This window comes from Myotis yumanensis, unplaced genomic scaffold (assembly GCF_028538775.1).
Source record: "Myotis yumanensis isolate MYYU_CA2020_CCGP unplaced genomic scaffold, mMyoYum1.0.hap1 SCAF_8, whole genome shotgun sequence".
Taxonomy (NCBI): domain Eukaryota; kingdom Metazoa; phylum Chordata; class Mammalia; order Chiroptera; family Vespertilionidae; genus Myotis; species Myotis yumanensis.
The window spans coordinates 85,349,474-85,373,498 of NW_027223759.1; the positions used below are offsets into that span (position 1 = coordinate 85,349,474).

At 44.7% G+C, this 24,025-nt stretch overlaps 1 protein-coding gene across 1 annotated transcript in view; it reads left to right on the forward strand.

Annotated features, from left to right (window-relative positions):
- Positions 1-24,025, forward strand: part of RALB (RAS like proto-oncogene B) — a 44,139-nt gene that overhangs the window by 13,968 nt on the left and 6,146 nt on the right. The window contains exons 2-3 of the mRNA XM_070423150.1: positions 14,450-14,614; positions 22,247-22,455. Coding sequence (XP_070279251.1) covers positions 14,501-14,614; positions 22,247-22,455 — 323 coding nt within the window. The 5' untranslated portion in view covers positions 14,450-14,500. The remainder of the gene's footprint in view (positions 1-14,449; positions 14,615-22,246; positions 22,456-24,025) is intronic.

A 24,025-nucleotide genomic window follows, 5' to 3' on the forward strand; every position in this document is an offset into this window, starting at 1 on the left:
TTAAGTACATGCACATTGTTATACAGTCACTCTCCACCTCCAAAACATTTTGTATCATCTCATCCCGAAACTCTGTGCCCATTAAACACTAACTCCACATCCTCCCCTCCCTCTAGCCCTGGGCAATGACTATTCTACTTTCCATCTCTATGAATTTGACTATAAGACCTCATATAGGTGAAATCACATGGTATTTGCCCCTTTCTGTCTGGCTATTTCACTTAGCACAATGTCTTCAGGAGACATTCACGTTAGAGCATGTGTCAACATTTCATTCCTTTTTAAACTGAGTGATGTTCCCTGGTGTGGGCATACCACAGTTTGTTCTCCGTCCATCCTCAGTGGACACTTGGGTTGTTTCCGCCTTTCTACTGTTGTGAGTAATGCTGCTGTGAACTTGGGTGTACCAATATCTATTCAAGTTCCTGTTTCCATATTCTGGGCACATAATAACTGCCTTTTGTTACACAATTCCTCTCAGGTCTTTGCTTTGAAACTTGTGCTCTAGTTGCCTGTGCATTTTTTAAATGTGTAACGAGCTTTCTGATCCGTTGATAGAAATTCCAGTATTTCACACCAAGTTTGAAGGTCTTCTCCACCCCACTGCAGTCCACTGAGGGGGCAGCCTAGTGTCGTGGCTCAGAGTGTGGACTCTGGAGCCAGGCTGCTGGGGTTCTGATCCTAGCCCTGCCATTAATTAGTTAAGTGCCCTTGAAGTTATACAAGTTCTGTCTGCGTGCATGCGATATCCTAGTAGCAGTAGAAAGAGTAGTGCATCTTTAAGCAGGATTTTATTTGGATAAATAATTTGGAGCAGGGACATGTATGCTAGTTCCAAATTCAGCCTTTAGCTGTTGAGAGATGAAATACAGTGGGGCCTTGACTTACAAGTGTCCCGACTAACGAGTTTTTCGAGATACGAGCTGTCTCTCGGCCGATTTTTTGCTTTGAGTTGTGAGCTAAAATTCGGGTTACGAGCCAGCTTCAGATACCCCACCGCTAGTTGGTGCAGCGAACGTCACAGTGAACGCCACAACATCAGCCCAGCATCACGTGTCTCACTCGTTCACAATTGATTTGACATACGAGTAATTTGAGTTACGAGCTCCGTCATGGAACGAATTAAACTCGTAAGTCAAGGCCCCACTGTAGCTCTAATGTCCCAATACTGCTCTGCAGGTGGGAGGAACTGGAGTTGGTATAAGTTGGTAGAACTCTCTAGGGCCAGTGAGATCCCAGATCCATTGAGGAGGAGGGCCTGGTGGGAAAGGACGTCACTGCAGAAAAACTATACATTTGAGAATATCAGCTTGCAAATCCCCTCCCACCATTTCTTGTTGCTTGTAGTTGAGGAAAGTCATCATAAAAGTGCATTAACTTTTCAGAGTTTACCAGTTGTCACCTGTCTCTCTCGGCCTCACAGCCTAGATGGAGAACTCGGGTTTCTGTGCAGCATGGACTGGGCACCTCCAAAGTACCAGGCACATTGGGCACTAAAGATGGATGGGCAGCTCCCAGTGTGGTGGAGAGACAGGTGCATCTCGGAGGAAGTTCTGCTCCACCTGAGAGCGTCATAGGTGTGCTGATGGGCCTGGGCCTGGAGGGAGAGCCTGGGAGAGGCAGCTGTGCCGGGAGATTCGGAAGGTGGTGGGAGAAACACCCGGCTGAGTGTGACATGACGGGGGCCCTTCATCGGGAGGCAGGGCAGCCCTGGCAGCAGGAGTAGCATCCTCCTAGAGGTACAAACCAGAGGCAGGGTGCTTGCGATCAGCAACTTCAGAGCTTTCTGGGTTTTGTCTGTCTTTTGAGTTTGTTAATTTGTTTTTTTCTTTTCTTTTGGTGGGAGATCAGATAAAGAAATGTTCCTTAGAGAACAGAAATATCAAACACATTTCCTTATGCGTACAGCGTCACTAACTTAAGTTGTTTTGGGAGGAACCTAGATCATTCAACTTCCTTATTGTGATAGGCATGGAAACTGAGTCATACCTGTATGAGAGGATGAAAATATTCTGTTCCCTGATGCTAACAGCAAAGCAGCTGCGAGAGGGGAGTAACGGAGTCTCCTCCTTTAAGTTAGTGTGTGGGGAAGGCTGAGTTGTACAGAGAGAAACTCTGAGAACTGGGATAAGTTCAGTATTTCTTGCCTGGACGTTCATACTGGAATGCCCAGTTAGTGAAAATATACCAACTTGCCAAACAGAGCAGGTCCCGCAGCAGCCTGCCGCGTGTCTGTTAGAGATGTTGGCCAGCCATTGGAGAGTCTTCGCGGGTGGCCGCGCAGCAGGAGCTGAGGGGCTGGGCGCCACTTGCCCCTGTTCCCTCGCTTAGCCATGCCGGGTCGGCTCTCCACGCGAGGGCCTGTGCTCCTTTATGAGATGGTCAGTGAAATCTGTCCATTAATAGCCATCACCTGGTCAGAATCCTTATTTAAATCAGTGGGGGAAGTGATAGGTTCTTATAAAAACTAGGTTGCTTTGACTTTTAAAGAGTTTTCTGATAAAACTGTGGGGACTTTGCATATTATGTTGAGATACCTCACCACTAGGGCTACAGTGTTTTGTTTTCTCTGAGACTTGTTTAATAAATAAACTTAACTTTACTTGATGGTCTGGTAATCTCTGTTTTAAGGGTCTGTGTCATAACTAGTAGTGATAACCTCATAGTAAGTTCAAATAAATATTTAAGCAATAAATATTAAGAGATTCAAATTCTTTAGTGACAAATTTTCAAAGCTAAAAAAAATAATAAAAATCAGTCCTGGCTGGTGTGTTCAGTGGTTAGAACGTCGGCCCGTGCATCAAAGGGTCATGGGTTCAATTCCTGGTCAAGGGCACGTACCTGGGTTACAGGTTTGATACCTGGCTGTGGTTGGGGCACATGTGGGAGGCAACCAATTGATGTGTCTCTCTCACATCGATGTTTCTCTCTCTCCCTCCCACTCTCTCTAAAAATTAATGGAAAAAATATCCTTGGGTGAGGACTTACAACAACAACAACAAAAATTAATGTTATCTACCTATCAAACTTTGCTTTTGAAATAAGATATAGTGCCTTAAACTTTTTATGCTTTTGACCGTGAGTAATGGAAATAAGATATGGATGAATCCAAGTGTTAAATTTACACTATATACTAGATTTTATGATGACCATAGTTTGGGTAGAATTTGTGTTATTTAGGTTGCAGCATGATTCATATGATCATAAAGGGAAATATTCCTACAGAAAGGAAAGGTGGACCTGGTGCTTGCCTCATGGAGGTGGAGTGGAAGTAAGTGAAAGCAGAGAAAGAAAGGAATTGCAAGTGATCTGCAGTGAAGGAAGCAGAAGGGCTGAAGTGGCGGCTGATGTGCAGGGCCTTTCTGAGGTGCCAAGGTCCAGGAAGGCTCTAGGGCAGTGGTTCCCAGCCTGTTCTTGGCCATGCCCCACCCGAGCATCTCTGAAATCCTGATGCCCCCCTCCCCCCCGTGACATATAATTCTTAATATTCACAAAGTGAACTCCTGTTCATGTGGAGGAAGCCTAAAAGGCCATTAACTTGGTCTAAACAAGCTTCCAAAGAACATGGCATCCTTGAAAGAGAAAAATAAAAGAACAAAAGGACAGTTGAAGTACTGAGGAAGAAATCACTAAGAAATTGTTAAAAAATAATAATATGAAGTGATATGAAAAAATAGCAAATAAAGTTTCAAAACATAATAGAGAACTGAAATGCATAAATATGTCACAATATATATTTATATACTGTATATGAGGCCCCTAGAACCATAAGAAATGCCAAAAATTCACTGTTAATAATTCATTCTCAAATTGCCCCCTGTGGGGCATGTGACCCACGCTGGGAACCGCTGCTCTAGGGAGAGTTACACTGAAGTTTGCGAATGTTGATTGCGAAAGGCTTGGGTTGGGAGATGTAAGAGTAGGTGCCATGAGGTTGGAGGCTTGGGGACTGTGATAGGGAGAGAAAATTGGGTTCTGGAGACATCATTTGTGCCTGACGTAAGCTTTGTTACGGGACATGTGGTTGTGTGAGCCAATAAGTAACTTTTTTTGCTTAAACTATTTTCAGTTGGGGTTTCTTTCATTGTGGATGAGAGTCCTAACCATACAAGGGGGAAGAATATTTGCATTCTCTGAAAACCCCTTTAGTGGAGTTGCCATATGTAGAGTTCAAGCTTTATTTATTCAGAAGGAAGTGCTTTGTGTCATATTTTCCCCCAGGCCCCGCCTGGCTCTGGCTCCCTGGACTGAATTGTATGTATACTTTCAAAGCCGTAAGTACAGTCAGTTGGAAGTGATAGAAACTCGAGGTAAGTGAGCTCATGCCACAAAGGGTGACTTTCGGGGGATAGCAGTGTATGTCATTGGCTCAGAGGAGAAATAAAAACCAAGCCAAGGAGGGGCCGAGGACCCTGCCCCCTGAGTGCTGCCAAGACCATTCGTTGTTTCTCTTCATGTGCTGATGCTGTCCCTCCTCCTCGCTGCCGCTCAGCGTTTACCTTTGGGCCAAGAAAACACCATAGCTGCCAACCTGTAAAAATGAGCGGCCTGTGGACATGCTTTGTTTGCTCACAGTGCTTCTGAAATTGATTTGGTTATTAGCTTTTAAAAGGGGAGATTTCACATAGAAGTCCAAATTCCTGGCGTCTCTGAAAAAAATCAGGAGTCTGGCACTGGTAGATCCCAGCCATGAGCTGGGGCCGGGGAGCTGCCCCTCCTCTCCGAAGGGGCACACGCTGTCTGAAGGCCGCAGGAGTCAGCGGCTGTCTGTCTTCTGCCTGGGGGCTCCCTCTCCCAGCTTCGCCTCCGTGGGCCTGGCCCTCTCTGTGGTGCCCACACCTGACTTGGGTCCAGTGCCCCCTTTGGACCACCCAGTTTCTCCCATACTGACCTGGCATGTCTTACTCCCCTCACCCCTCACCTCTCACCTCTCCTGGAATAACCATGAAGGTGGCGGAGGGGAGCAGTTTCTAGAAAAGGGATGCTGTGCAGACAGTCTCTTAAATTTCCTATTTGGAAAAAATTGTGTTCTCTAGTGAAATATTTTTTTAAACTCATTTTTACCAGATGTACTTTTGCCCAAATGGCCTATTAATTGTTTTTAATGTGTTATGACTGTAAGTAGGCTCTGCTTTTTTTTTTTTTTATTTTGGAGGAGAGTGGGAGCATTTTAGAGAGGCTTTAGTGATTTATGGCAAAAAATAAAAAAAGCGTATGGAGTATACGCCCGTTGTCTGACAGTGGTAGAAGTGTGGTTGGACAGCACTGAGCCTGAAGATAGGGAATTTTGCCATAGATGCTTCACACAAAATGGAAGATTCGGAGTGTTCAAGCAAATCTTTAAAACATTGTCCTGAATTGAATTTCTAGGTCTTGTTAAGAGAAGATGAGCAATCTATACTTTTTTTTCTCAATGTAAAGATTCATAACCATCCTCAGGAAACTAAAGTAGTAAGTCCATGAGTGCATACATCAGAAATAATAAGCATTTCAGCTGGAACTCATGATGTAACAAGGCTTATTCATTTGTTTTTATGGATGATTTAAGCTAGGACTACAAAACGTTGCTCCAAATGTATACTAACAATCTTCCACACCTGATTTAGTTTTAAAATTGAAGTATTGATAGTATTTAATAAAGTATTTTTAAGAACTTGTTTTCTGGTTTCTAGAATTCCTATTCTGTTCTAAATTGTGAAAATCCAATATATTTTCAAAACAGAATCACTTTAAAAAAATTTATTTCATTACTTGAAGTGAACATACCATTTTCAATCTTCATTATTTTGTACTATTTTTTGGTAAAATTCTACACTTTCCCAAGGCCTAAATCCAAGACTACTATATCCAGAAAGGCTATCATTTAAAATTGAAGGTGAATTAAAAAACTTTTCAGACAAAAAGAGGTTAAAGGTGTACATTACCATCAAACTAGCAATACAAGAAATGTTAAAGCGACCCACCTCAGAACAAAAGATACACACAGACTGAGAGTGAAGGGATGGGAAAAAATATTCCATGCAAATGGAGAGGAAAAACAAACTGGGGTAGCAATACTTGTATCAGACAAAATAGACTTAAAAACAAAGGCCATAGACATAGAAGGCCACTTCATAATACTAAAGGGAATGATTCAACCAGAAAATATAACCCTTATAAACATACATGCACCCAATATGGGAGTACCCAAGTACATTAAAAAACTCTTGATGGACTTTAGGGATAGATTGACAGCAATACAGTCATAGTAGGAACTTCAACATCCCACTGACATCAATGGATAGATCTTCCAGACAAAAAATTAACAAGGAAACAGGCCTTAAATGACACAGTAGATCAGATAGATCTAACTGATATTTACAGAACATTTCATCCTCAAACAACAGAGTATACATTCTTCTCAAGTCCACATGAAACATTCTCAAAGATAGACCACATGTTAGGGCACAAAACAAATCCATACAAATTTAAGAAGATTGAGATCATACCAAGCATCTTCTCAGATTACAATGGCATAAAGTTAAAATCAACTACAATAAAAAAACTCAAAACCACTCAAATACATGAAGGCTAAATAGCATGTTATTAAACAATGAATGGGTTACCAATGAGATCAAGCAAGAAATTAAAAACTTCCTGGAAACAAATGAAAATGAACACACAACCACCCCAAACCTCTGGGACACGGTGAAAGCAGTCCGAAAAGGGAAGGTCATAGCACTACAGGCCTACCTTAACAAACAAGAAAAAGAACAAATAAATTATCTAACCCGACAACTAAATGAATTAGAGAGAGAACAGCAAGAAATGCCCAGAGGAAGTACAAGGAAGGAATTAATAAAGACCAGAGTGAAATAAATAACAAAGAGACAAAAAATACAGTACAAAAGACCAATGAATCCAAGAGCTGGTTTTTGAAAAGATAAATAAGATTGATGAACCCCTAGTCAGACTCATCAAGAAATAGAAAGGACCCAAATAAATAAAATCAGAAATGAAAGAGGCGATATAACAATGGATACCACAGAAGCACAAAGGAATGTAAGCACATACTATGAACAGCGATATGCCAACAAACGACAACCTGGGTGAAATTCCTAGAAATATACAATGTTCCAAAACTCAATCAGGAAGAACCAGAAAACCCGAGTAGGCCAGTAACAACTGATGAAATTGAAGCAGTAATTTACAAACTTCCAGCTAACAAAATTCCTGGACCAGATGGATTTACAGTGAATTTTACCAAACATTCAAAGAAGCACTAACACCTATCCTCCTTAAACTATTCCAAAACATTCAAGAGGAAGGAACACTTCCAAGCTCTTTTTACGAAGCCAGCATTATCCTAATTCTAAAACCAGATAAAGACTCTACAAAGAAAGAAAACTACAGCCTAATATCCCTTATGAACACAGATGCTAAAATCTTCAACAATTTATTAGCAAATCAGATCCAGCAATATATTAAAAAGATCATACATCATGATCAAGTGGGATTTATTCTGGGAATAGAAGGCTGGTACAATATTTGTAAATCAATAAATGTGATACATCACATAAACAAATTGAAAGATAAAAATCACATGATCATATGAATAGATGCAGAAAAAGAATTTGACTAAATTTAGCATCCTTTCTTGATAAAACCTCTCAGTAAAGTGGGAATAGAGGGATCATACCTCAACATAATAAAGGCCATATATGACAAACCTACAGCCAACATAATACTCAGTGAGCAAAAACTAAAAGCGTTTCTCTTAGTAAGAGGAACAAGATAAGGATGTCAGCTTTCACCACTCTTATTCAACATAGTACTGGAATCCTAGCCACAGCAATCAGCTCTATGTTCATAGCAGCGTTATTTACAATAGCTAAGATTTGGAAACAGCCCAAGTGCCCATCAGTAGATGAATGGATAAAAAAAGCTGTGGGGACATTTACGCTACGGAATACCATGCAGCTGTAAAAAAGAGGGATCTCTTACTCTTTGGGAAAGCATGGATGGACCTGGAGACTATTATGCTAAGTGAAATAGCCAAACTGAGAAAGACAAATATCACATGATTTCACTTATTGTGGAATCTAGTGAACAAAATGTATTGACTAACAGAATAAGACCTGACGTAGGAAGGCATGGAACAAAGAGACATACCTCGTGTGGGGTGGGGGTGGGGGGATGAGAAGAGATAACATATGCTTATATGCATAGCCCATGGACATGGATAGTAAGGATACTGAAGACCTGGAAGAGTGGTTAAGGGATGGGAGGAGGGGGCGGAATGGCAAGAAAAATGGGAGCTATCTGTAATACTATCAACAAAAGATATATTAAAAAAATCAAAAAAATCAAAATAAATGAACAAGGAATCTAATGGACAAAATAAACCAATAAAATAGAACCAGAGACATGGAAACATGGAACAGACTGATGAATCTCAGATGGAAGGGAGGTGGGAAGAGATTAACCAAAGAACTTATATGCATATATGCATTACCCATGGACACAGATAATAGAGTGGTGAAGGCCTGGGGTGGGGTGGGATCTGGGTGGAGGAGGGAAAGGGAGAGAAAGGGGGTGGGGGACATCTGTAATACTCTCAAGAATAAAGATATATTTAAAAAAACAAAAATAAGAGCATGGATACTGTTTTGGGAAACTCCACTGTTAACGATTATGACCTCTTAATACTATCCAGATGACCTTCAAGCCATCCTATCTGGAGAATACATGCTTAATGCAGGTCTTTGTATGTGTGTGGTGTTTGATAGTCCCATGTGCTTTTGTGCACGTCACCCAGGACACTTGAATTTTATGAGGGGGCTGGAGGAGTTTTTCTCTTCATTTTTAGATTCACATTTGATTATCGTGATGACTCTGTGATACGGACAAGGTGGCATTTGGACTCTACCTACCAATTCATTTTCTCCCAGTTTGTTAAACAAAAAGACTACTGATTAGGTTAGCCTGAGACTAAGGTTCAGTTAAGACCACCCATTCCTCTTGACACTCTGCTTGGTGGTTTATATACTGTGATTTGTTTTCAGAATTTTACTTATCAAGCGAATATGTGTTCTGGTATTTTAATTAATGCCAAATGGTAGAGAGCATTATCTACTAGTAATGTATCATAGAACATTACCTAAAAAGCATTTCCCAGCTCCCTGCTGAGCCATTCTTAGTTGGGAGTGCCTTCTCTGTATGTGTTTATTCTTATCCATCCAACGCCTTACAAGTTAAGTTGGGCTAGAGGACCCACCTTGCAATGGCCCCTCACTTTTTCTAGGATACATTTCTGCTTTTGTTTTGTTTTTGTTAATCCTCACCTGAGGATATTTTTTCCATTGACTTTTAGAGAGAGTGAAAGGGAGGGAGAAGGGAGGGAGAAGGAGAGAGAGAGAGACATTGATGTGAGAGAGAGACATTGGTTGCCTCCTGGCTGGGGATCGAACTTGCAATCCAGGTATGTGCCCTTGACTGGGAGTCAAACCCATGAGCCTTCAGTGTGCAGGCCAAAGCTCTAACCACTGAGCACACCAGCCAGGGGTAGGATACATTTCTTTCTTTTTTTTTTAAAATATTTTATTGATTTTTTTACAGAGAGGAAGGGAGAGGGATAGAGAGTTAGAAACATCGATGAGAGAGAAACATTGATCAGCTGCCTCCTGCACATCTCCCACTGGGGATGTGCCCGCAACCAAGGTACATGCCCTTGACCAGAATCGAACCTGGGACCCTTCAGTCCGCAGGCTGACACTCTATCCGCTGAGCCAAACAGGTTAGGGCTACATTTCTTAATATAGCATTTTAGGCCCATTTGTAGATGAACATGTCATATCTTTTGAGAGCCATCACCCAGTCACCTCCCCACCGCACCTCATGCTTCAGGACTCTGGTGCCTGGTCCCTCTGATGCTTCCTGCCTTTGTTGCTTTGCCTGTGCTCTCTCTGATGCATGGGAAGCTCCCCTCTCTCATGCCCGCCCGCTGAGTGAACTCTTGTTTAATGTTCAAGCCTTTCCTGATTCTCTTTTCCAGAGTTCCTTATGCTTCATTATGCCTTGTGCGGTCTTGACATTTATCATTGCGAGAAATTGTACTAAAATGTCTTTCCTTAGGACAGTGGTCGGCAAACTGCGGCTCGTGAGCCACATGCGGCTCTTTGGCCCCTTGAGTGTGGCTCTTCCACAAAATACCACGTGTGGGCGTTCACGTACAGTGCGATTGAAACTTTGTGGCCCATGCGCAGAAGTCAGTTTTCGGCCTGGGCGAGTCTATTTTGAAGAAGTGGCGTTAGAAGAAGTGGGGGGTGGACACATAGAGAGGATGAACGAAAGGAGGTAGATGAAACAAGTATACAAGACGAGTGTGGATGGGAGAGTTGGAAGGGGTTGACCTCAGCGAACTTACCTCAATCAGATTGAGGACGTTTTTAGCAAAGGCCAGCTTAGGAGTACCCTAATTAAGTTAATAACAGTGTACCTACCTGTACAGTTTAAGTTTAAAAAATTTGGCTCTCAAAAGAAATTTCAATCGTTGCACTGTTGATATTTGGCCCTGCTGACTAATGAGTTTGCCGACCACTGCCTTAGGAGATTGAGTTTTCCAAGGGCACAGACCCACAGTGTCATACAAGCAGCACTTAAGTATTTTGGGGACAAAAATGAATCAAGTTATGGAACTTCTGTGTTGATGAGTAGCTCATGTTAAAGGGTGTCTGTTGGTGTGTTTTCTCGAGTCCCCTGCAGAAGACTTCTCTGACTATAGGAGCCATGCCAGGACTTGGTCTTATGGGCCCAGGTCTGCGTGTGGCTTTCAAGACCTATTGGCTAAGAACCCAAATAGTTCATTGGAGAGATCAGGAGGTTTGTAAGCCCCTCAGAGAGAGTTCTGAATTTTTTAGCAAAGGCAGTGGGGGGATTAGAATTGCTTTGCAAAAAGTGGTGTATATGCTGAAGTTAGGGATGAAGTGTACTGAGTCTATAACTTACATGAAATGTGTCAGAATTTAAGATTGACGGTTAAATAGAGGGATGCCTATTTAGATGGCTGGGTGTGTGATAAAGGAAATGGAGCGAAATGTGAATTGTAGCACCCAGGTGGTGGGAACATGGATTCACTGTGCAGTTCCTTCAACTTTTCTTAAAGTTTGAAACTTTTCATGATAAAATGTTGGGGGAAAGGATACTTGTATTATTTTTAAGAGCACATATATTGGCTAGGCATATCTGTAATAAACAAATTATCAACATGAACTTCCTCAGCCTTAATTATTTTCCTCCCTGGGATTTCTTTGCCTCTCTTTAGTCAAATCTCAGTTCTTATGCTGCTCCCTTAAAATTTCCCTGACCTTCAGTGTAATGTAGACGTTTCTCCTGTGTTCCCAGAGCACACCTCGCCTACTTCAGCCGTGGGATTTAGTATCCGATGTTCATTTACTGATCTGCCTGAACCACTCGACTTTGAGTTTCTTGAATACAAAGACTGTTTCTAGAATGCTTTTGGCACAAGTAAGAATGAAAACAATAACAATAAGTAGACTAACAGTAGTTTAAACAAATGAGTTTATTATCTCCAATAACAGAGGAGTGTGGGGGCAGCACGTCCAGTCCAGGACTGGTTCAGGGTGGGCAGGGCTGGCGCTCTGCCTCTCTCCTTCCCTCACCACGCCAGGTGGACTGAAGCAGTGTGTGGATTGGAAATAGGCACCATGGTCATTCAGTTTCTGAGCTTTCAGCCGACATCTGTGAGTTTGTTGAATAGTCTTCAGTTCGTCTATTATTCTTCTAGAAAAATTGATTTTTTGTTGAAAATAATAGCTCAGAATTTTATAAACAGCTCACATGTTTATAAAAGCCCCCCAGCTGGGAAATCATTTCTCCATTTTCATACAGCTATAGGAATTCATAGCAGCAAGGTTGCTTCAGAGAAATTGAGTGACAGCTTACCGGTCTGGAGGCTCTGGCCTCCTCCCCCAGCCTCAGCTCTGTGGGCCAGAGCAGTTTCACCTCCTAAACCAAGGCCTTTTGGGGAGGCCTGCTCCTTATCCCACTTGTTTTATTTTAGTCACAGCTCAAATGTGCTTAATTACCTAGTTAATTGCTTAAGACACTTATTAAAAAGTGCATAATTAGAAAAGAGGAGTGGAAAGAAGGGAGTAGAGGCAGATAATTGGGGGGTCCAATTGAAGGGGGAGGGCCCAGGCATGACCCACTCAGACAGGCTCCGATCACAGCACTGATTTCGGCGGTGATGGCAATCCTTAAATCATCAAGAAAAGGTTTAAGTTCAGTTTAATAAGATGGATAGATAAATATGTGAAAAACATTAAAAACTACGTAGATATGACCTCAAATAGGTTTAAAATATCTTCTATACTAATAAAAGGGTAATATGCTAATTATGTCGGACATCTTCCGGACGACCTTCCTGAAGTCCTTCCTGACAAAGCTGGGCTGGGGGAAGCTGCCCGAAGGCGCACGTGGTGTTATTTTTAAATGGAATGTAGTGCTGGCTGCGCGGGAGAGTGGCGGGAGCTTGCACGCCGCGACTTTCCGAGGGTGCTGTTTGCTGGCCATCAAGGCTGTCCCCACTGTGGGCTTCCAGCTCAGTCCGAAGCTTGGGCCGGGAAGCTGGATAGTGAGCTTCATGCTCTGTCGTAGATTACGAGTTCCCGCCAGGGAACATTGTCTTCTCTAAGCCCGGGCTCTGCTCCCTCATTCACATTCCAGGAACAAAGCCGCCTGCTTCTCTTCGTCCTGGAAGCCATGCCAGGCCAGACTGCGCGGCCACGGGTTCTGGAGCAGATTTCACGCCCACATACTCACTAGCACACAGCGCCCTGGCCGCAGGTGGACTCTCATCCCCCTGCTCCGTTTGTGCCCTCACTCTCTGGCTCTGAATGTCCCCAGCACATATGTGCCCATCCGTCTCTCGGGCTTACAGTTCTGTCCATGTACCAATGCGCTTCTGTTACTGCGGGTTACCTTCAGAAGCGGACGCTGGAAAGGCGGCGTCTGACTGCTTTCTGGGGCTGCTCCTCTGCGTGAGGCTCCGCTCCTCTCATTGCGGGCCTGTCCGCTGAAAAGCCCTGAGTTTGCATTTGGTTTATAGCCTGGTGGTGCGGACCCTGATGCAAAACAACTGTCAGCTTCAAGTGCCCATGCGGTGGGGGTCGGGGTAGGGGGAGCTATATCACCTGGAACCTGTTGTTCAGCTCTGAGGATAACAGGGCGGCCTGGGCTTTGCACCATGATAACACATAAAATCAAAGACCTCGGTGGCTTCGTTTCCAATACTTTAACACACTGTGAAATAATCCCATTCTTTTTCTTCTCTAAACCTAAACAATCTTTTGTCATTAAAGTGAAGACGTAGGAAGAATGTGTTTACACTGGCTGGGCTCTTGGCCATTAGATTTTCACTAAAAACATGTTGTGTCTGTTTTTAGAATGCATATTCCAAGGGCATTCCAAAAAAATGAGAGTTCAAGGTTCAGTTCAAGGTTGACCCCTCTTGGTAAGGAATGGGGGTGAGGGGCATAATACAGGCATTTCTCTCCAAGAGCTTACAGTCTTAGTTGGAGGGAATAAGACATACAGTATTAAAAAATTTGTTATTTCAAGAGTTAAAAACAGTACAAGACAAATACAAGAGATCATATAGTATTAGGCAAGTTTCAAATGAATGGAGGTTCAAAACTTCAAATGGCAGTGGCTATAAATGTTCAACTTGGTAAATGGGCATCTTACCCAAAGAACTTACCGTTGTAATTTGGCCCTATGGCAAACCTTTGACAACTCAGAGGTTGAATCTTAGTAATTGTTCTCTTTTATCCTAAAATTGCTTTGATTTTAAAGGCCTCCTTGGTCCTTTTCCAAACCCCTAAACCTTTACTCCCCCTCCCCCAAGTTTTTAGTATATGAAAGCTGAGTAAGTTAAGGTTGTTGGTCGAGAAGTAATGCCATCATGATCCTTGAAGTAAGTAATTTAGTTCTCCTTCGTGAAGGGTACTTACAGAAAAATACATGTACTTACCCTTTTCGGTGACCTCCGAGTGTTGAGTCTCGAGGGCTGTGTGGGGTGTGTGATGGGGGTGGAGTGAGGATACAAAGAGCGAGTCCCCAGTGCCGGCGTTCTCTGTGGCTCCAGATGACTTGGGGCAGGTAGGGCACCGGGCTCGGGGCATTCCCCCTGGTGGGGCAGTGCTGAGGGTGTGTTGACCTTCATGGCAGGCCGTCTCCCCGCCGTCTCCCTGACAGGCCCACCCCCATTCTCTCTTGACTTGGCTGCCCTGGCTGCGCTGTGGTGAATGACTGCCGAGGGCTGGGGGGTTTCTCTGCCTGGAGTCTAGAAGGGTTTTCTGAGAATGTCTCGGTTAGGCGTTCCTGGAGCAGGGGGATTGCACTGGGTAGAAACCAAACCGCCTCTCATGTCTGTCTTCCACATTGGCAGCTCTTCACCTGGGTCTTCTGTCCCCTGTCGCAACCTCAGCAAACCAGCAGGATGGCTGCAAACAAGAGCAAGAGCCAGAGCTCCTTGGCCCTGCACAAGGTGATCATGGTTGGCAGTGGAGGGGTTGGCAAGTCGGCCCTGACGCTTCAGTTCATGTACGATGAGGTAAGCCCGCCTTCTCCTGCCTGCGGTCAGGGTCCCCTGCCCAGCCTGTGTGTGCCGTCCACCCACGTGCAGGGAGGATCTTGGGCCAGATCGTGGTGAGGTGCTTCCCAATAGCTTCATGAGGGGTCTAACCAGCAAACGCTCTGGATTGCTGATTTTTGTTAGGTCTGGTAGGGATGGGGGTGAGGGGCATAATACAGGGCAACTCCACATGAAGGCCCCTGTGAGGGCCCCTGCTCGCATTATTTCCCTTGTTACACTTTGAGCTGTCTTTCTGACAGGAGCAAGGGAGGGGAGGGACCTTTGTACAGGGATTTCTGAAGAATGGGTCTGATACTTAGCTTCATGATAGTTGATTTTGGGAGCTGTTGAAAGGGACAGCTAAGCTGTCAGAAGACTTAATTTTTTCTCAAGTGATAGACAGCAGGTACAGCTTGCACCATCCTTGCCCAGGTTTCCATCCCTTGAGGTGAGTAATGTAACTAATGCTGAGTCGAGCATGACAACACAGTCTTGGTTCCTATGGCCACAAATGCCCCTGCTTGGTGGCCGTTACTGATCCCACAGGCAGTGTTTGGATTAGAGCTCAACCCAGGGACCTCTCATGTGATCACATTTCACACGGGCACATACTGCACAGAATGTGTGAAAGGAAGCTGTGGGAACCACCGTTCATTAAGATCATCACCCCTTTTCACTAGACTTTCCATCTGTCCAGCCTCCCCTGCTGTTGGGTGGTGTTGGAGTGGCCATGGCCATTCTTGGGACCTAGCTGAGGGAAGAGGAATTAAGGACAGTTTAGTTGGGGATTGGTGGTGTATGTTTATGTGGTGTGGAGTCACTTTGGCCTGTGGTTATCATCACCAGCCATCCCAGTGTAGGAATGGCTTCCAGGAATATTCCTCGCCCACGGTGCTGACTCACCTGGCACTGGGACTTGAGTGCAGCCCAGGGGTGTATCTTGGTGTGGGCGTGTCCTACGACACCTGGCACTGAAGGAGTGGGTGGAGGAGAAACAAGGATGGAAACATGGAGCTAGAAACTAGTCTGGAAAGTTCTTCCCTATCTTACAGGAAAGCTCAGTAGAGGGATCCTAAATTTGATAATAGTCCTAGAAGTTTCATTACTGGTAATGTCGAGTAGTTGTGAAGCTGAAAAAAACCTTTCTAAACTATTAATAAAAAAGAACTTTGGATCAACTAGACTATAGGAAAGACTAAATTATATTTTTATTCTTTATAGGAAATATTTCAAAATCATTGGCATATGATAGGATACTCAAAGAATACACAGCAACCACAAAAAATGTAGGAACATATTCTAGAGGTATAACAGGCTGTTAATAATGTTATTTTGCTGTACTGTGATTGCTATTTGTATTAGTTTTTTATTGCTGTAACAAATTTCTACAAATTCAGCAGCTTCAAAGGACGCATTTGCTACCTCTAGTCCCCAGGGGTCAGGAATATGCACAGCTTAGCTGGGTGTCCTACCCAGGGTCTCACAAAGGCTGCCTTGGTGTCAGCTGTGGCTGTGAGCTCAACTGAGACTTGGGTCCTCTCCCAGCCTTCCTGGGTGCTGGAAGATGGAGGATAGGGGAGCACAGCTCCTAGAGGTCCCTGCCACCAGGCCCTCTCCACAGGTGTTCACACCATGGTCCCTGCCACCAGGCCCTCTCCTCAGTGTTCACACCATGGTCCTGCCATCAGGCCCTCTTCACAGGTGTTCACACCATGGTTCCTGCCATCAGGCCCTCTTCATAGGTGTTCACACCACGGTCCCTGCCACCAGGCCCTCTCCACAGGTTGGTCCCTGCCACCAGGCCCTCTCCACAGGTGTTCACACCATGGTCCTGCCACCAGGCCCTCTCCTCAGTGTTCACACCATGGTCCTGCCACCAGGCCACCAGGCCCTCTCCACAGGTGTTCACACCATGGCCACTGTTTCTTCAAGGCCAGGAGGAAAGTCTGTCTGCATAGCTACGACAGATTCTTACATAAGTACGTATAATCATTGGTAATCTCATTCATGCTCATTACCACATTCTGTTGGTTAGAAGCCAGTCATTCAAAATTTTTTATAATGGATTTTTTGAAAAAGATTTAAAAAATGTATTTTTTTTTTAATTGATTTCAGAGAGGAAGGAAGAGGGAGAGAGATAAAAACAATGATGAGACAAAATCATTGATGGGCTGCCTCCTGCATGCCCCACACAAAGGGTCAAGCTCGCAACCTGGGCATGTGACCTGATCAGGAATTGAACCGTGACCTCCTGGTTCATAAGTTGACGCTTAACCACTGAGCCATGCCAGCTGGACTGAAAAAATTTTTTTATTGATTTTTAGAGAGAGAGGAAAGAAGAGGAGAGAAAAGAGAAACATCGATGCAAGAGCCATACATCCATCGGCTGCCTCCTGCATGCCCCCTACCGGGGATCTCTCCTGGGTCATACTTTGCTGTATCTTATGTGAGAAAGTTTTGTTTTTGATGCTCGCTTTCCTCTATCTCATATCTAGCAGAATCTCCTTAATTTACCCACACATTTTTGCATTAAAGAAGAGATGTAAATTTTGAAGTCTGAGTCTGTTTTTGCTTATTAACTTGATATTCTTAGGAAAAATTCCTTACTTTTCTTTTGTAACAGAGGAAGAACAGAGGGTCAGGAGAGGAATTAAGATGAAGGAACAGGATTAGAGATGTAGTTTGTTAATGAGATGAGGGAAGGGGATTTTGCACCCTAAAGGTTTAATAATTTGCTTGGCCGGTGTGGCTCAGTGGTTGAGCATTGACCTGAACCAGGAGATCATGGTTTGATTCCCAGTCAGGGCACATGCTTGGGTTGGGGGCTTCACCCCCAGTAGGGGGCATGCAGGAGGTAGGCGGTCACTGATTCTCATCATTGATGTTTCTATCTCTCCCTCTCCCTTCCTCTCTCAAATTGATAAAAAAAAAAAATATGTTCTTAAAAAAGAATGAATAATTGGCCCTAGCCAGCTTGGCTCAGTGAATAGAGCATCAGCTCTTGGACTGAAGGGTCCCAAGTTCGATTCCGGTCAAGGGATATACCTCAGTTGCAGGCTCGATCCCTGGCCCCGGTCAGAATGTTTCTCTCTCTCTGTCTCTCCCCTTCTCTTCCACTCTTTTTTTTAAAAAAAGGGGAAAATGTCCTTGGGTGAGGATTAACAACAACAAAAAAGAGTGAATAATTGGCAATGTCCCATGTTTTTGGTTGTCACGTATAGGGGCAGGTACTACTAGCACGCATGCTCTTAACCTCCTCCAGCGCACAGGAGAGAGCTATCCGTCCAGATGTCCGTGGTGCCGCTGTGGAGAAGCCCGGATCAGAGGCAGAGCTCTGGGGACAGGAACCCTCTGCTCTGCTCTGCAACCCCTGGGAGACCAGGAGTCTGGTCTGGATTGTTCATTCCTATGATGTATGTTAGCATGTGTGAAGGGCAGGAGAGAGGGAAATGATGCATGCTAAAAGTCCAGTGTTCTCTTTAGCTTCTTCAGAGAAGCAAAGGAAAGCTATGCTTAATCTTGGGCTATTTTTCTCACAGACTAACATATTTGAGGACTGGGAGGCAGCAGTTATTGAAGAGTCGGTAAAACGAAAGCAGGGCAAGGGAAGACTAGAGTGGAGTGGTGTGTGCTTGGGGGAGTCTTCAGCCGACTGCTCCATCAGCGTTGTCCAGCAGAGCCTTCTCAGTGACGGAGTGCTCTGTGTCTCTATGTCCAGTACCGGGGCTCCTGGGCACTGCAGACCTGCCTGGGGGCTGCTACATTGGACGGTGTAGTTCCAGAATCACAATTTTGGATCTTGAAGAGACCTTAGCGGTGATTCCCAGATCAAGCTGATCATAGAATCTCATGGGGGACTTTTAAAAATTTCTGAATAGCATTTCTGGAGTTGGGAACCAGGAATCTTTCTTTTTACAACGCAGTTCTGACATGTGGCCCGGCATGGCAGCTCCTGCCTGAAAGATCAACAAGTTAACCTGATGTCATAGGAAAGGAAATTGCGTCTGTACTTGGGAGGCCAGTGGTCTGAAGTGTCATGGGCCGTTCACACTCTGTTTCTGGTCCAATGTTTTCCCCTTGGTTCAGAAGAAATTCCCGCGTATGTGGTGGAATTGCCATGGAAATTGGATTATGGAAGGAGCCACAGTCCCTCAGTTCTTTACTTTTGAATTTGAGAAAATTAGAGGGAGATTTTAATCATTTTACCCTTGGCCTAAAATATTTGAAGACTTTTGAAGCTATTTGCCGTTTCCAGTGAGGTGAGGTTGATGGGGGGAGACTTCAGACTTGGAGTGGCTAGAAAAGCCGGCCCAGCACAGGGGTGTGCGTGAGGTTTGTCTTGGACTTGTGCGTCTTGGGCGTCTGGGACTGAATCGCACACATCCCTGCAAGGCCAGCGGTATGATTCATCTTAACAGATACATGACTTTGGAGATTTCCTCTTTCTGTGGAAAATGTAAGCGTCAAGATTATGATCTAATGTTCTCATAATAAGCACCTTTCCCCCAGCACAGAGGTACGCATTCACATCGGGACATTCTGACTCCTGGTGTCAGAGGACTCCGTGCAGCTCTTGCAGGTGTGAACCTTGAAAGCTCAGAAATATGCCCTTGAGATGCTCTGAGGCATCGGAGATCGCGCTGCGGGGGTGGGGCTGCCGGGTATTTGTCTGTGGAGGGAGTTAAAGGAAGGACACTTGAGAGGCATAGGCAAAGTTGCATGCTCTCTATTTTAAGATAATTATTAGGGTGAATAGAAGATACCTAATACTAAACATCTTTTAGTATTTTTATTTTTAGGTTTAAAATCATATGAGCTGGTAGCTTCTAATTGGCAATGCAAGGCTCTTTTCAAGAGTTTTCTTCGGAGGTCCCTAAGTTCGCGTTGATATTTTCAATTCAACTTTTAAATCTTTAACAATGTAAGTTAGAGTTTTATTAAGATACTAGAGGCCCAGTGCACGAAATTCATGCACGGGGAGTCCCCTCAGCCCAGCCTGCACCCTCTCCAATCCGGGACCCCTCGGGGGATGTCAGACTGCTGGTCTAGACTGGCAGTTGGACATCCCTCTCACAATCTTGGACCGCTGGCTACTAATCGCTCACCTGCCTGCCTGCCTGGTCGCCCCTAATTGCCCCTGCCCCCAGCCTGATCACCCCTCACTGCCTCTGCGTGCAGGCCTGATCGCCCCTAACTGTCCCCCACCCCCGCCCCCCCTGCCGGCCTGGTTGCCCCTAACTGCCCCCCACTGCCGGCCTGTTCACCCCCAACTGCCCCCTCCCTGCCAGCCTGGTCACTCCTAACTGCCCCCAACTGCCGGCCTGGTTACCCTTAACTGCAGCCTGCCAGCCTGGTCGCCCCCAACTATCCCCCTCTGCCGGCCTGGTCACCCCAAACTGCCCTGCCCCTGCGGGCCTGGTCGCCCCAGGCAGCCTGCTGTTTGGTCGTTTGGTCTCCCCTCACTAATCCCCCTGCTGGCCTAGTTGCCCTACGTAGCCTGCTTGTTCAGTCGTTTGGTCGTCCCTTGGGCCAGCCCTGGGTGGCTAGGCAGCCGACATCTGAGGCTTGCCTGCGCCTTGGGCTGGCCCTGGGCGGCTGGGGGGCTGAGGGGACTGAGCGCCGCCCAGTGGCTGTGGGTGCTGCCATCTTTGCGGACGGGGCAGTCAGTTAGCATATTCCCTCCTTATTGGCTGTGGGCGCTGCCATATTTGCGATGGTGTGAGGGTCAATTAGCATATTCCCTCTTTATTAGATAGGATAATTCATGTACCATGGAACTCACAGTTAGTGATTTTTAGTGTATTCACACAGGTGTGCGAGCATCACCACTGTATACATTTCATCACTAGTTCTGCCCCAACCCCTGCATATAGCAGCCATTCCTCATTACTGCTCCCCTGCTACCTCGCCCCTGACAGCCGCTCTCTGGTTTTATGGATTTGCCTATTCTGGATGTTTTATAGGAATGGAATCGTACAATATGTGACCTTTATATCTGGCTTCTTTCATGTAGCACAATGTTTTGAAAGTTCATCCATGTTGTAGTAGTATTTCTTTTTTTTTTTTTTTAAATGAGGTGATTCATATACCATAAAATTTACCCTTTTAAAAGTGTACAATTCCATATTTTTTTTAGTATATTCACAAAATTTGTACAACCATCACTACTATCTAATTCCAGAACATCACCCCCCAAAAACTGCATACTCATTATCAGTCACTCTCCGTTTCCCTTCCCAAGGTCCCAGCCACTACTGATCTGCTTTCTGTTTCCACAGATTTGTCTATTCTGGACATTTCATGTAAATACACTCATATAATATGTGACTGTTTGTGTTTGGCTTTTACTTACCATAGTTTGTCAAGGTATATCAATGTTGTAGCATGAAGCAGTCCTTCATTCCTTTTTAAGAATGAATAGTATTCCATTATGCCATGTTTTGTTTATCCTTTTGTCTATTTGTATTGTGTCTACTCCTCCCCAGGGTGCCTCCTCCTTATGGCCCCTTCTCCCCAGAGTCCCTCCTCCCCAGGGCTCCTCCTCCCCAGGGTCCCTCCTCCTCAGGGCCCCTCCTCCCCAGAGTATGTTGTCAGGCAAGTTTGGGGTGCTGGTTGGTAGGTGAAAATGGTATTTCAATGTAGTTATAATTTTTGTTTTCTTTACTAGTGAGGAAGAACATCTTTTCGTAGGTTTAACATCGCATGCATTTACTTTTCTGTGAATTGTGTATGTCCTTTGCTACTTTCCCCATTGGATTATTGATCTTTTTGTGCAGACTCTTTGTATATAGCTCCTTGTGAAATGGCTTCAGATATTTTTCCTCGTTTGTCATTTGTCTTTGTTTATAGTGTGTTATGTCAAACAGATTTTACATAGTCTAATTTATCAAATGTTTTTTTACCTGGCTTCTGGCTTTTGAGTCATAGTTATTAAAATGGCCTTTCCTACTTAAAGGTAGTAAACGGATTTCACCCAGGGTTCTTCTAGTACGCGATGGTTTTATTTTTTACATTGACTCGTGGAGGCATTTGGAGTTTGTCATGTCGTGTAGCTACTTAAGCCTCTTGATACTTCTTGTTAGATTACTTTTCAGATGAGTTTTTTACTTCTGCTGATTATGAGTAGGAGCTCCTGTTTCTCACCTTTTTTAAAAAAGTGCTTTTATTGATTTTTAGAGAGAGGAAGAGATCGAGCACACAACCCGGGCATGTGCCCTGACTGCGAATCCAACAGTGACTTCTTGTTTTCTGGGTGGGCACCCAAACACTGAGCCGCACCAGCTGGGCTGTTCTCACCGTTGCCAGTGTTTGTACTATAACGTAATACGGACAGTAATACCGCCCTGTGTTGTGCTCATGTGTAAAATGGGAATTTCTGCTCTTGTTGTTTAAAAACAAAATAAAAAATGGTAGAATGAACAATAAAGAACAGAAGTGTTATATAGGAAGCTATTTTTAGCTTAGTGTCTTACACACAGTGTAATCATTATAGGCACCCAGTCCTGCGCAGTTGCTCATAGGTAAAGCACTCGATGTTGACATTTACTTTTTGGCAGATTTTATTTCCCTACAACCTTTGTTGATTGTTGCTGCTGATGTTTCTGTCCTCAGTTTGTAGAAGACTACGAACCTACCAAAGCTGACAGCTACAGGAAGAAAGTGGTTCTCGATGGAGAGGAAGTGCAGATTGACATTCTGGACACCGCGGGGCAGGAGGACTACGCGGCCATCCGCGACAACTACTTCCGGAGCGGAGAGGGCTTTCTGCTCGTGTTCTCCATCACAGAGCACGAGTCATTCACAGCCACGGCCGAGTTCAGGTCTGTTTGCCTTCCTTCCCACGTCTTGGGCTTAGAAGGGGCAGTGGGAGGGCTGAGCTTGTAGTTAGGAAGAATCTCTCTAAAGAATTCCCTGGCACATTATAGTCCACTATTTGTTATCATCTCTTTGGACTTCCTTGTTTTATAATAATTTCTAAATTTCAGTTATCTTCAGAATCTGTTGTCCCTGCGAGGGACAAAGCCACTCTATACATTCAAGAACCTGCCGTTTGCTTTCATATACATCCTGAGAGACAGTGCTCGATAAGAGTTAAATATCTTTTTTATAATTTCGCTAGAGAAGTAATGTTTGCTCTGTTTTGAGGCTTATGAATCGTGGTCAGCAGAGTGAAGGATGTGAGTCCGAGTGACCGTTTGCTGCTACCGGAAGGACTTAGCGTAGTTGAATAGAAAGAACTGCTTTAGAAGCAGGCAGACCTGGGCTTGAGTTCCTGCCACTCACCAGTTTTGTGACCCCGGCAAGTTTACTCAGCATCGAGAAACTGTTTCTTTATCCGAATCAGTGAAATGAAATGGTGCTTCCGACCATAAATCCCTAAGGGCAGGACCTGTGGCTACCCCTTGTTGAGCCGCATGCCCAGCCTTTTCTCAGTGTGGTCCTGTGGTCTTTCCCTGGTGAGCAGAGTAGTCCCTGCTAGCATCCATTCGGAAACGTGGGACGAGGCCGTACGTTTATTTTGCTGTAAGGAAGTAGTGAGCCATTTGGCATAATTCTTAGGAGTTCCAATGGGAAGGGAATCTTTCTCTTTCCCCCATTCCATCCCATTGTACACACCTGTGCTTTTTCTTCTATCCTCCTCATAAACACCTGTCGTGATGACTCTTTCCTATAAGAACCAGATCTAGGGTCTGACAGGAAACTAAAAAAGAAAAGCAAGCACGGTAATTTTTTTCATTCTTTAGCAAGTTTGGTCAGAAATTAGGTGACAATGAGGAAGCTAAATATCCCCCCAAGATTTGGAAGGAAGCGGGGGGGGCCTTCGGGGTGGCCGAGAGAGTGGGAGGTAGTGAGGGAGGCCTCAGAGTTGCAAGGCCTCAGGCTGAGCATCCCAGTTCTCTGAAACTAGAGTGTGAGACGTCCTGCTCCTTTTTTAGACTCCGACACACCTTGCGGTTTCTGAACGTGGATGTAGCCCATGGCTTCGTAGCTGTGTTTGCAGCTGCAGAATCCTGTTTTTATGTCTCCTTGTGGTAAAACAGGACAGACACACACACTACCTCCTTTTCTTCCCTTTCCTAAGCCTTTGACTTCCTATTGCTCTTTGACTCACCACGAAAGGAAATGTTGGGTAGTTGGAGTCATCTCCGGAGAATAGACGGTGCCACCCTTGTCCTGTCTTCCCTGGATTATACCCCCCCCTCCCACACACACACTTATACTATTCATTTATTCTCAGAGAGAGCAGTCTCGTCTCATCTTAGGAGAAGGGTTTTGGTTGTGATTAGAGAAGAGGGATCCTTAGAAGAAAAAGGACAGATGACTCCCTAACAGAAAAAGGAAGGGACGCTAGTTCTCCTGACTTGAACTCTGACAAACCTCAGGCTGTCC